The sequence below is a fragment of the Anabrus simplex genome, chromosome 1 (genome assembly GCF_040414725.1).
Source record: "Anabrus simplex isolate iqAnaSimp1 chromosome 1, ASM4041472v1, whole genome shotgun sequence".
In the NCBI taxonomy this organism is placed as follows: domain Eukaryota; kingdom Metazoa; phylum Arthropoda; class Insecta; order Orthoptera; family Tettigoniidae; genus Anabrus; species Anabrus simplex.
In genome coordinates this window covers 1,096,527,361-1,096,541,864 of record NC_090265.1, presented here as the reverse complement: position 1 = coordinate 1,096,541,864, position 14,504 = coordinate 1,096,527,361, and the positions used below count along the sequence as shown (strand labels likewise).

The window sequence follows — 14,504 nt, the reverse complement described above, 5'->3', positions numbered from 1 at the left end:
AATAGGCCTAAACTTTTCTTTCATTTCAGTTGCAAGGAAAACTGAAGATTTACATGAAAGATGACATGGTGGAAATATTTACCAAGCTACATGATATGGAAACGAAAACTCAACAAAACATCTACTTGCAGTCACTAATAGAGGATTTCCCAGTTGACCGTCAAAGGCCTAGACCAGGTTCTTCTTCAGCAAAACCTTAATCTTTCATAGTGAAGTATACATTATGCACAAGGGGGTGCTTACTAAGGTGTGTAAAAATGGATTTATGAAATCATACGGGTGTACTTCCAAACAGTGTTACAGACTCTCACACCTGTTACCAGTACAGCTAAACAAAACTCCAGTAGATAAAAGAGGCAGAAATGTTTCTGGTAATGCCATTCCTGGCTCTGTAATCACTTGTTTGAGAGCTCATATTGACCAATGTCCTACAGAAACTGAACACTATATTGGAAGAGATAAAGAATACTTATCAGCTAATTTGTATGTAAAAACCATGTATGAGATGTTTATAAGCAAACAGAAAGATTTCCTTTTAACTACACTTGGTAGTGAGAAGAGGTTGTCATATTATTATTATTTTTTTTTGGCAATATTTCAAAGAAAATTACTCATTAGGTTTTGGTCATCCTGCAAAGGATGCATGTGTGACCTGTGAGGAGCTCAAGTTGAAAATAAAAAGTCCTTTTCTTAATGACAATGCGAAAAGATCCCCGCAGTAGCAGAGCTTATGGTCGACAATAGGAGGGCTAAAAATTTTTACAACAAAGTAAAAGATACCACAGAGGAATGCAAAAAAGACCCTAAACAAGTTGGATTATGTGTAGATTACGTGGCTAATGTGGCATTACCGTGCATACCAGTACAAGATACTGTACTTATTATTTCAGGCAACTCACAGTGAACGTCTTTGGAATACACAACATTGCTTCCCTAAAAATGACTATTGTTATTTATCGTGAAGGGGAAGGCGGTAAAGCTTCAAATGAAGTATGCTCCCTGCTTATGTGGTACATACAAAACAAAATTTCAGATGAAGTTAAAACTTTGCACCTTTTTGGTCACAACTGTGCTGGTCAAAACAAGAACCACACCCTTGTTAGACTTGATGACTCTTTGTGAAACTAAGAGATCTGACAAAATAAATTTGATGTTTCCTGTTAGGGGTTATTTGTTTATGCCTAATGACTGTGACTTTGGAATTATAAGGAGAAAACTAAGAAAAGTAGAGAGACATTATGAAACTGATGAAATAATTGATCTGATTAACACTTTCTCAAAAATTCCTGCAAAGTTTATTGTGAAGAATAAGTCATTTGAAGATTTCATTGACTATGAGGCTTGGTGGCCTAAGTCTTACAAGAGAACATGCTTAAGCAATGACTCTTATGAGAAAAATGTAGTAAAACCTAACAAAATAACATTTTCAATCTCAAAATACCATGAGATGTCAGGGGAGATTGAATGCAGTATGCATATTGCTGGATTGACAAGTGATATTTTTTGCTTACAAAACACTATTGAGGACTTGGAACTACCAACTAACAAATCCTATTCAGCTGTATTACCCATCAACCACTCAAAAATTGTGGATATAAAGAAAACTTTGGTTCATATATTCTGGATGAAAAGCTCTTATTTTGGAATGAAATAACGTCATGGCTTGTAACTACTGTGTCCATTCAAGAGGGTCAACCAACTGAATAAATGAAGCTCTTAAGTTGTACTGTGCTTCATTTATTATGACAGTAAAACAACAAAACAGCATTATGACAATAGTGTTGCATACATAAAGCATTTTTCAAGATTTTAGCAAGTCTTTTTCATTTTTAAACCTCATTTACTGCAAAAAGAGATCATGTCCATGTTTTAAAAAATGTTCTACACGTATAAACAAATCTATTTTTAAAAAATATTTATATATCTTTTAAAACCATACTGACCATTGAATAACTAGAAAAAATTGAAAAACCTGAGTTTGAAAATAAAGTGTCAAAACAATTTTTTGTCATTCCTGTAAAATCAGGATATGTGGACATGTTGCCTTTCTGCAATTAGCAATTCAGCTATATATTATACACCAGCTGCTGCTTGCAAAGTGGGCACTGCTGGTATTGCTGCAAGCAGCGGCGCAGGCACTTGCCATGGAAAATGTGTCTGCAAGGTGTGATGCGAGCTGTGAAAAGATGCATGTCATCCAAGCATACAGCACACACTCCATCACCAAACTGTGCTAACTGTTCCTTGTTGGCAAATGGGTACCTCTCCATAAGAAGTTGTTGATCTCTCAGAGGGAGAAGATATTCATCAAACATCTGCTGTGCCACCACTACTACATTCGAATACCTGTTGAAAGCAGAAGAAATGAATTAGAAATACAAGAACTTGGTAAACACTAAAATGTACTATGTACTGTATGTTGCAACATTAAAAATTGTTCATAAAAGCAACCTTTTGGAGCATAATACTTTAAATGGGACAAGTCATTTAAATTGCCATATCTTTTTGTTCTTACTGTTAGTTTAATTAATCATTATTTTATAGTATACTAGCTGATGTACCCGTGCTTCGCTACGGGATTCTCAGAAAGACTCACTTTGTGGTTTTCCTAACTGAAATTCCATAAGTCATTACAAAAACGTAAGTATGGATGTAGCTATTAAAAGCAATGCTATCATATAAAATACTTGATCAAATGGAAAGCCGCACGTTTTATCACTTTTAACGAACAGTGCTGCAGTTAGATTGGGTGCCAATCTAATAGTCCAAACTTCCAGAGCTGGGATGACCAGGCCGCAGATTGCCATGAACACTCATCTGCCATTATTCCGCTAAATATGCACACTGTTCATTCCAATCAGTGCCTCAGAGTAGGGATTGAATAGCCCGAATGCTATGATGATCCAGTGTATTACGTACCTGTAGTATCAGAAAATTTATAAACCAGGGGAATGTCATGCTAAAGAAGAAAGTTACCTAACTCCCCAGCTACTTCCCATCAATATTCAGGCAGGCTGTTACACTCTGTACGACTGGGCGAGTTGACCGTGTGGTTAGCGGTGCGCAGCTGTGAGCTTGCATCCGAGAGATAGTGGATTCGAACCCCATTGTCGGCAGCGCTGAAGATCGTATTCCGTGATTTCCCACTTTCACACCAGTCAAATGCTGGGCCTGTACCTTAATTAAGGCCTAAGGCACTCCTAGCCCTTTCCTATCCCATCGTCACCATAAAACTTATCCATGTCGGTGCGACGTAAATCAAATAAAAAATACTCTGTACGCAGCAGTAATCCTATCTACCACAGATGAGGGCCTACAGAAGACACAAAGCACGTCACGACAAACAATGGTCAATGTAATGTTATTGTTGATCAATGTTATGAGCTTTCTATATTGTAGGCCTTCACATTTAGTTTTCTTTCGAATCTGTGATTTGTAAAATATTTTATGCCGTAAACTGTAGTTTCTTATTCTCCGACTTTACATACCGATTTTCATTAAATACTGTTTACCCATTTTCTCATAACTCGGCGCTGATATGGATTTAGTAACAAAAATCCAAATTCATGAATATCTGTGTGATCATAGCCAGTACGGTAACAATGTATAAGACATGAATAATAGGAAATTTAATACTATATACGGTAACCTTAGTTATGTAGCATTCATCGATTACACCTCTAATAAGAAATATTGGAGAACTACATTTTAGGCCTTCCCCTAAACTACCATTTCACTCAGCGTGAATAAAATGATTTACAGCCTAGACTATAGCGACTTATTTCCGGACTTTGCATACCGATTTTCATCAAGATAGGACTACTAATAACAATAATATTTGAGAATTAAATTTTAGGCCTTCCCCTAAACTACCATTTTTCTCAGCGTGAATATAATTATTGATAGCCTAGATTGTAGCAACTTATTCCTCAAATTTGCATACCCATTTTCTTTAAAATACGACCACTAATAACATAAATAGTTGACAATTCAATTTTAGGCCTTCCCCTAAACTACCATTTCACTCAGCGTGAGTAAAATGATTTACAGCCTAGATTGTAGAGGCTCATCCCCCGACTTCACATACCGATTTTCATTAAATTCTCTTCATCCGTTTTCTCGTGATGCGTGTACATACATACAGACAGACAGACAGACAGACAGACAGAAATTACGGAAAAGTAAAAAGTGCATTTTCTTGTTACTATGGACATGACCGATACAGAAATACCATTATTTTCAGATTCTGAGCAATGTACAGACAAAACTCTTATTTTATATATATAGACTAGCTCCATATACCCATCATTGATGGGTTCAAAAGGATAAAGCTACAGCTACTGAAATTGTGCCAGTGGATAACACATTCGAAGTGTCATATCCCTTCAATTTTTTTTCACTCGTGTTAGTGTTAGTAGAGGATGGTTGCCTAGTTGTACTTCCTCTTAAAACAATAATCACCAACACCACCTTAAGATCTGTTGATCATCGCAATGAAACAGATGCTTACTTTAAATTGCAGGCATTTAAAATGAAAAGGATCAATGCAGCTGGGCTGATCACAGTCAGGGAGGGGAATAGGTTGGCAGGAGCTGTTTAGTGTCTTTTCTCCACTACGATCTCATATATCTTCAGCTACCTTCGGAATAAAGAATGTTTGAGCTCTTACAACAACACACGTGGGTAAGTTAATTTAAAAGGATCAGCGGCAATGTTGTAAGCTATAACGTGTGTTGATCAAGTGGTTGGTTACTGGTGGGCGAATTCATCTGGGTTGCTATCACTGATGGATAGTCGAGGAGCAGAGGGAGGGATTTCAGAAAATTTTCTCCTATCAACATTTTCGATAATATGATGAATGGTGTGGGTTACTGTAGTCACGTTCTAGGTCGTGAACCATGGGCAATGGCTGATTGGCCTAGTAAGTGGTCCTGAGAGTTGGGATACCAGTTGCTATGGAATGGGAGTGGGCATCTTGGACATATTCTGAGTCATGGCCTTCTTTGTGCTTAGACAGCTAGGACGATACAATCCACCAGTTGTCCCTAACCCGTTAGAGGAGAGATCCTCACTTGGACTATGTACAAGTAGGGTAACATCCTGATTCACGAATTTACTGAACTCAGAACATTTTAAGCAAGCCTTGGACCTATGGGAGTAATGGAGTCCCACTCCCATTTGACAGATGAGGGACTCCTTGGAAACAACTTGATGAATGAAATGGAATTTGATGGGGAGCTATCAATATTAATGGGGCTTATGGAAGAAAGAAAGTAGAACTGGCTGAGTCAGCAAAGAGGATGCATCTGGATGTGCTACGAGTAAGTGATATTTGGGTAAGGGGAGTTAACGAGGAAGAGATAGGAGATTATAAAGTGTACTTGACGGGTGTTAGAAAGGGAAGGGCAGAGTATGGGGTTGGGCTGTTTATCTGGAATACCTTTGCACACAACATAGTTTCTGTTAGGCATGTAAACAAGCGAATGATGTGGGTAGATTTGTCAGCTGGAAGAATTAGGACGAGAATTGTCTCAGTGTATTCACCATGTGAGGGTGCAGATGAGGATGAAGTTGACAAGTTTTATGAAGCATTGAGTGACATTGTAGTCAGGGTCAACAGCAAAGATAGGATAGTGCTAATGGGTGATTTCAATGCGAGAGTTGGAAATAGAACTGAAGGATACGAAAGGGTGATTGGTAAATGTGGGGAAGATATGGAAGCTAATGGGAATGGGAAGCATTCTTCAAACATTTCAAGCGTTTCTTCAAACATAATGCTATTCACCGCTACACATGGGAGGCTAGGGGTACCAGATCCATAATAGACTATACATTAATCGACTTCGAATTCAGGAAGTCTACTAGGAATGTACGAGTTTTCCAGGGATTTTTCATTGATACAGACTACTATCTGATCACAATAATAATTATTAAATTAATGTTGTAATGGTCCACTTATCAATACTATAATATGCAATATGCAATATTTTGATTTACATTAACTGGGGACTAGTTTTGGCCTGGGCTGGCCATCTTCAGCCTTAATATAAAACATCTAATAACTAAACAAATATACATACACACAATTGACATAAAACAAATGAACAAATATATAAAATTGACATTAAAAACTGGGATGAAATTATGAGAATAAACTAGGCTCTAAATTCTTAGCATCTTGAGTATGCTCATCATCGAGACTCTTTCACACACTAATATCACTACCCAGCATGATTTTTGTGACAAAGCATCTGATACATGATTTTAACTAAATAAGGTCTCCTGATTTCAGAAATGTCATTGGTTCTATTGTATCACATCTAGTTTTCGTGTTATTTGCCATTTACTGTCTGAAAATGTGTCATTGCGGCACAGTGCTGCTTTGTGATAACAACGAATCGGCTGTTGTTAGAGTGGCCGTGGTTTGCTTAAAGGCTATACTACTTCATAACGGAAACATTCTAGCTTTGATTCCTGTGACACATTCCGTTTCACTAAAAGAAAATTATATCACAATGCAAACTGTTTTAGATAAAATCAAATATCATGAGCACCGATGGGATATGTGTAGTGACTTCAATCAATCAATCAATCAATCAATCAATCAATCAATCAATCAATACTGATCTGTATTTAGGGCAGTCGCCCAGGTGGCAGATTCCCTATCTGCTGTTTTCCTACCCTTTTCTTAAATGATTTCAGTGACATTGGAAATTTATTGAACATCTCCCTTGGTAAGTTATCCCAATCCTTAACTCCCCTTCCTATAAATGAATATTTGTCCCAATTTGTCCTTTTGTATTCCAACTTTATCTTCATATTGTAATCTATCCTACTTTCAAAGACGCCACTCAAACTTATTCGTCTACTAATGTCATTCCACGCCATTTCTCTGCTGACAGCTCGGAACATACCACTCAATTCAAAAACAATACAGGCGATCTTTAATCCACCTGTTCAGTACATTAATTTCCACTTATAGTGGTTACATAAACATACTATCAGTTAAATGGGACATGTTTCGCCCTCAATTTAGGACATCTTCAGCCTAAAAACAATCTTCAAGAGTACACCTTATATTAACCCTTACATTGATACGCTCGCAATATTGCGAGTGCGGAGAATGACCGCTGCTCTGCTGCGCCCGTAATATTGTGAGCGTGACATTCTTCTGACTTTATCAACACAATACTCCCAATGTTGACATAAGAAGTCATTCAAACTCTGTGAGCGGATACACGCATCTCTCTGCAGTAGATAGGAGCTTACAAAATGACAATCTGTTGATTCATTCGTGAGTTATTGAGATAAATACGACACTCTGCTTTACGAGCTGCTCTGCGGTATGCCCGGCGTGCAAGCTAGCAGTGAGGCCCGCGTCAGGGATGAGTAAGCTACAGTATGTCGACCGCCAGTAAAGTGCGCGATCTTACCGAATCCGAGGTTGTAAGAGTGCTATCCACATTAGAATCGGAAGATGAATATTCCGATTTTAGTGATTTCGAGAATAATGATGATAGTGATGACGCCGATTATAATGAAAGTACAGAAGTTGTCCAACCAGCCGGGGACAAACCGCTTAGACTGACAGAGAGACATTTTCCTTCCCCTGTACCACCCACCCCAAAGAAGAAATTTCCTGCCAGGTACTGCCATGTGTGTTCAAACACCACGCTTGATGAGAAAAAGAGGAAAGAAAGTAGATATATGTGTGAAAAATGCGACGTTGGACTCTGTGTACACCCCTGCTTCGGAAACTACCATACCCTAGTAAGGTACTGAAGGAGATGAACTTGTTTCACACGAATGAACACTTCCAAAGAAGACATGCAATTTGAAACAAATGTAGGCTACCCACAGTTTTGGAATTACTAGTTTTCTACAACCCTTGATTAACTGGTCTGGACTCTTTTTCATTTTGATATCAAACCAAGACGTATAGGAATTTTTAACGCATTCTCAGTGTTTTATCTTGACTAATATTTTACCGTAAAATTTAGATACATTTTTACTCATTTTAGACACCCCTGAAGTTATTGTCTTCAGTTTAGTTATATATCGGTGCTTGGAAGTGGACAACTAGGACCACCTGTAGCCACTGAAACATGTAAGTTGAGCTTTTAACTGTTATTACTGTTTTTATAAGCCTGACTTTCATATTTAATGGTAAAATGTTATGGTGATATTTCACAGGATGGAGTGAGGCATACACTCTGTTATAGATACGTGTGGCATGTTCATTCTAATTTAGGTTTTCATTTATAACAACATCTAGATTATTATTTACCAAACTTTCATACGGAATTTTGGTACCAGATAGAGTGAGTGAAGAGATGTCTGAGGTCTTTGTCATGTTTATTAATTTTGATTGTCCAACTATAATAGCTTTTATCTTGGAGGAATTTATTAATATAGAGTTTTCACAAGCTTATGATGATATATTTTGTAAATCAACATTCATTCTATCAGTTGCTATACGAATATCTCGCAGTTTTGTGTGATAATATATTTGGAGGTCATCCGCATATATATGATAATTGCAATATTTCAATTGAGATGCTGTGTCGTTTATGTACAAAATAAAAAGCAATGGTCCAAGTACAGAACCTTGGGGTACTCCTGTGTGTTTCATTGCCCATTGAGAAGTCTTGTTATTTATAATGACTCATCTGCGGTTTGTGAGGTAAGAGCTAAAGAGTTGTAAAGCAGTCTGATTTAGATTAAGAGATTTTAATTTGGCCAGCAGTGTGTCTATGTTTACAGTGTCAAATGCACTAGTAAAGTCAAGAAGAGTAAGTAATGTGACCTTCTGTTCACTCATTGCGTATCTAATGTCATCTGTAACCTGCAATAGAGCAGTGGTCGTGCTGTGTCCCTATTAAAGCCTGACTGTAATGGGTCAAACAAGGAATATTTGTTAAGATACTCAGCTAGTTACTGATGGATTATCTGTTTATGTTTAAATAAAGAAAATCTTTACTGTAGTTACCAAAATTTTAAAAAAACCTGATATACTTGATTGCACATTGCATCAATTAGCAACACATTGTTCCTAACACTACTCTTTTGTTGCAGATCACCCAGAGCAAATCATGCTGCTTTTCTTTGGATCTGTTCCAGTTCTTGAACAAAGCAATCCTGGTGTAGGTCCCATACACTGGAATTATACTATAATTGGGCTCTTGCCAGTGACTTAGATGCCGTCTGCTTTAAATCCTTACTATATCCCCTAAATTCACTCATTACCATATGTAGAAATCTGTAATCTTTATTTAGAACGTTATTAATGTTATTACCTTAGTGAAGATCTTTCCTTATACAGTGCTCTCATTTTATGAGAAAACTTCCACATCACTCAGCCACTGGCTGATTTTCCCAACCACAGTGTGAGAGCAGTTAGTGGGAAGCCAGGTGTATAAAACAATGAAACTAGATTACAACGGAACCCCAGCTCACACTTTCTGCGTGTCATGTATGCGGCAGGGAGCGTGTTCCTTACCACTGGCAAATCAAGATATTTAGCAACTATAACCCACAAATTTAAATATTATTATTAAAAATGCTGTATATGTATACAGGTTTATTACACCATTCATTTCAGATACTGTTGAAAATTACCTTGTTGTGTAGTAAGTTGTAATTCCACTTTACCAAGCTCAATAGCTGCAGTCGCTTAAGTTCGGCCGGTATCTAGTATTCAAGAGATAGTGGGTTCGAACCCCACTGTTAGCAGCCCTGAAGATGGTTCCCGTGGTTTCACATTTTCACACCAGGTGTGGCTGTACTTTAAGGCTGTACCTTAATTAAGGCCACGGATGCTTCCTTCCCACTCCTAGACTTTCGTGTCCCATCATTGCCATAAGGCCTATCGGTGTCGGTGTGACATAAAGCAAATTGTAAAAATAAAAATAAAAAAAAAGGTCCACTTTGGTAACAGACTGTATTGCACATGTTATTTTGGCTTTCAGTTCTTCTGTAGTATGGGGATTATTTCAGTAAACTTTGACCTTTATGTTTCCCCAAAGACAATAATTACAGTAAGTTAGGTCAGCTGATCTAGGGGACCATAAACCTGTACTAATTATCTGGTTACTAAAAACTGGATATGTGTCGGTCCGACTTAAAGCAAAAAAAAAAAAAAAAAAAAATCCCTGGATGTAAAATGTCTATAGAATTAAGACCACTATGGGCTCTGGTACCATCCTGTTGAAAACATCCATAATTCTTTTCTTTTTTTGTCAGTTCTTTAAAAAAATGGACACTCTTGTTCTCACATCTGAATTCACATATTCATAGAAAAATATAGACTCAGTTATCTACTGCACACCATTCCCCTATTTTAATGGGATGCAATACCACTTCCTGTACAATATACAGGTTCTCAGTTCTACACAATCGCACACTTGAGAATTTACATGTCCAGAAAGATGGAACCATGCCTCGTCAGATATAAACGTTAGCTGTGGTCCAACTTTCCATTATAAACACTTTAACAAAACCAATTACAGATCCTTGTTCTTGCAAGGAAATCTGTCTGGCAAAGTTCATGCACAAGCCTTATTTTCATGGTAGAAATTTCTGCAGTCTGCTCGCTTTGTGAGCTGAGCCCATGGATTTCTTTGCTTCCCGCGCTAGACAATGAAGTGATTTTCTGGGACTTTCATCTAACCACACCCAAATATCCCCAAGTTTATCTTCAGTTAAAACATGTATTTTCCACTTACCCTGTACATGACAAACTGAACCTGTTGTTTACCACTTTTACATCAACTTCAAAATGCAAGATTTTGTAGGAATGCTAGTGTCAGTATAGTATTTCAAAGCAAATCTCTGAATGCATCTTCTAAGTTATCTGTTTTCAAGTAACATACCACCAAACAAATTCACTGTTCAACCGGATACTTAATTTTCCAACTGATTACTTAATGCACAAGCAATATACACAATTATACACTGCAACTAACTACTACCATGCTGGGGTTGAGGAGCAGAAGTCAGCCAGCAGCTGAATGATGCAGAAGTTTCCTCATAAAATGAGAGCACTGTATTAACACAAGTAATCACAGTGATCCCCATAAGGTATTTTCACTCCATCAAGGCAGTAATTAAAATTGAGGGGACTTTTCACCCCATTTACGACCATAGCTTTTTCAAGGATTTTTTTGCAGTCACTCACAATCCTGTAGCTTATTTCTCTACACAGTAAAATATCATCCACAAAAAGGCTTATCCATTTATTTATTTTTTTACAGGATGTAAGGGAAAGGTATACCTAAAATATGAGGAGTATATACGAGATGTATTTGCTACAATATTGTACAACTGTCAACATCCTTTTCTTGTTCAGAAGCATAAAAGTCAATGTTTTCTGTTGATGTTGCATACTTGGCGGGTGGGTGTATGTAAACACTTTTGTTGTGATTCACTCTACTACTCTGAACTTACTCCAGGTCTGTTTTGTATGTCACAACAGGTAGTTTGACCTTGCGACTAGAGTGACTCTCAGTGTATGGAAACAAGACACTGTACTGTGGTGCTTGTTCTTACCTATTCCATCATCTTACATGAAAGTATTATATTATACGATATCATGCCTGTGCCCTCGCAGTACTTGCAGTATGTCCAAAAAATGAAAATGGTTTTCACATATGCTTTGCAAATATTGCTCTCTGCTATCCTATATGATTGCGGTACACAACATTCCCTTTCTTCATGTATTGTAAGAAAACATAAATATCCAATAATAAGTGCCTCGAGGAACCCTCTTCTTAATCATTATAGGATCATATAATGCGTCACCTACCGGTACTCTAATTCTCTGAGTTGTGTTTTATAGAAATTAGCCAACCATTGAAGCACTTTTTTGTCTAGTCCAATAGCCCTTATTTTTGTCAGTAGTCTTCTGTGACCTAACCTATCAAAAGCTTTGCATAGGTCAATAGCAACACAGTCCGTTTGACTTCCTGAATCCTGCAAGTTGAGCCTCACTGGTATAACCTTTCCTAAACCAAAACTGCCTTCTATCAAACCAGTTTGTAATTATGTGAACATGTCTAATATAATCAGAAAGAATGTTTTTCCATAGCTTACAAACAATAATTGTCAAGCTGGCTGGTCTGTAATTATTCGCTTTATGTTTATCACCCTTTCTCCTCTGTACTCTGTGGCAACTCTCCATTCATTTGGGATTACTCATTCATCCAAACAGTAAGTAAATAAGTATTTCAGATCATCATCATCATGAATTCCTTCTAACGAGCTGGGCAGGATGTTTATGAACTATGTGCCTCCATTTATTATGGTCCTGGTATGCTTTTATCTCTGGGGCATCCCATGTTTCTCCTCTCTTCTCTAGGTCTTCTTTTATCTGATCTAACCACCTTTATCTAGGGTGTCCAATTGGTCTTCATCCTGGAATGATTTTTCAAATACTTCCTTGGTGTTCGAGTCACCTGCATCCACTTAACATGTCCTAGCCATGTAAGCCTTGCAACACTCAGCTTTTCTTCCATGGTCAGGTTGACCTGCAGGTCTCTTCATATCTTACCATTCCTAATTCTGTCCTTCCTTGTTTTCTGTTCAGCTGATCTAAGGAACTTAATTTCAACAGCTTGCAGTTGACATACTTCTCTTTTACGTATGATGCACCTCTCTAGACTATACGTCATAATGGGCAAGAGATAAGTCTTAAATAGGGTCTGTTTAGCCCTCTGAGGAACTTCCTTGTCCTATATGATGTTCTGTACTTGATGGAAGAAGTTGGATCCTTTTTGCACCCTGTTCCACACTTCATTCTTGGCACATCCATCATTTAGTATCGTACTCCCCAGATATTTAAAGGTATTCACACATTCAATCTTCTCTTCCTCGAGGGTGAGGTTTCAAGGTGTATTTGTCCTGCTAACTTTCATTACCACTGTTTTACTCTTGCTCACAGTTCACTTATATTCTTTAAACTTGGTGTTCCAAAGATCCAGTCTCCTCTGAACATCTCTCTCAGTTTCTCCCCAAATGGTGACATCATCAGCAAAAACAAATGCATTGATTTCTTCCTTACCTATTCCTTTGAGTTCCTTTATAATAGTATCCATGAGCAAAATGAAGAGCATTGGGAAAAGAGAACTCCCTTGTTGGACACTTCTTCTTGTTTTAAACCACTGCACACTACTTTCACAACCATCATACAATAGCTGAACTTTTTTTAATTAGTGCTTCTGGGATGTTATGTTTTTTTTAAACATTCCCATACAAAGTGCACTAGGAAAGTTTTGCAATGTGACTGAAAGCTTTAGACTTTTTCAAAATAATTTCCACCACACTCAATACACTTCTCTGTACATCGAAACCAGTCACTGAACCAACTCTGCCACTTTTCTTCGGTTACATTTTCACACTCTTGATCCCATGCTGCCAGAAGCTCCTCGTTGGATGCAAAACGCCGCCCTTTCAGCTTCATCTTCACTTCTGGCAAGAGTGCGAAGTCGCATGGGACAAGATCAGGACTGTATGGAGGGTGATCAAGCTCATTCAACCCTGATCTGGCAAGAAAATCCATTGTTACATTAGCACGATGTGCTGGAGCCAAGTGTTGAGCCGTGACCTTGGACGGAGCTGCTTGAGAGCCTCGATGACCTGAGGCTGACAAGTCTCACTGTGCCACTTCGCAGTAACTGTCCTTTGTGTTTCTAGCACAACCCGGGTCAGGATGCCCCATTTAGTGAAGAATACTGCGATCATCCTTTTCTTCACTGACCTTGACTTTTGCACAGTCACAGGAGTACCCTCATCTTCAAACAGCCACACCTTGTTCTGGGATTTTGTTGGGACATCGTAATAATAAAGCCAAGTTTTGTCACCTGTAACGATGCTATTGACGTTACACGACGTCCCATTTTCAAACTGTTTTAGCATTTCTCGGCACCATTTCACTCGACGTGCCCTTTGTTCCTCTGAAAGTGAATGGGGCACCCGAAGGGAACAAACCTTTCTAACATGAAGATGGTCGTGTAGAAAGAATGAATACCTGGTGCAGGGATGTGGAGGGTCTCCTCTACCTGCTGATATGTCAACCACCTCTCTTGCTGCAACATTTTCCTCACAGCTTCAATGTTTTCCTCAGTCACTGATTCAGGCAGTCGCCCAGAACGAGGATCGTCTTCAGCTTCAAAATTTCCCCTCTGGAACTCTTTGTACCAGTAGAAAATTGTTGTGCGATGTGGACAGTCTTTCCCTAGTGCAGGAGTAATTTCCTACAGGCACTCATTAACAGTTAATTCACGAGCAAAATTGTAGTGGATAATTGCGCGATATTCACCTTTAGACCACAATGACATCTTAACTTGCTTTCAGTCCCACTGCTTGGTAACAACTCGTTTGAAGGTCGTGCCTTGCTGTCTTCTAGACCGGTTTTCACCCCTCTTTTCATCCCTCACCATAAGAGGGGTGTCCAGCTAACCGTTTTTGCGTATTGCAAAACTTTCCTAATGTCCTTTGTAGATCAGGTT

At 38.2% G+C, this 14,504-nt stretch overlaps 1 protein-coding gene across 5 annotated transcripts in view; it reads right to left on the bottom strand.

Annotated features, from left to right (window-relative positions):
* Positions 1-1,716: 1,716 nt before the first annotated feature.
* Positions 1,717-14,504, bottom strand: part of LOC136858042 (protein TRC8 homolog) — a 79,392-nt gene continuing 66,604 nt past the window's right edge. For all 5 annotated transcript variants that reach the window (XM_067137272.2, XM_067137274.2, XM_067137273.2 and 2 more), the window contains one exon: positions 1,717-2,346. In XM_067137272.2, the coding sequence (XP_066993373.2) occupies positions 2,067-2,346 (280 nt within the window). In that variant the 3' untranslated portion in view covers positions 1,717-2,066. The remainder of the gene's footprint in view (positions 2,347-14,504) is intronic.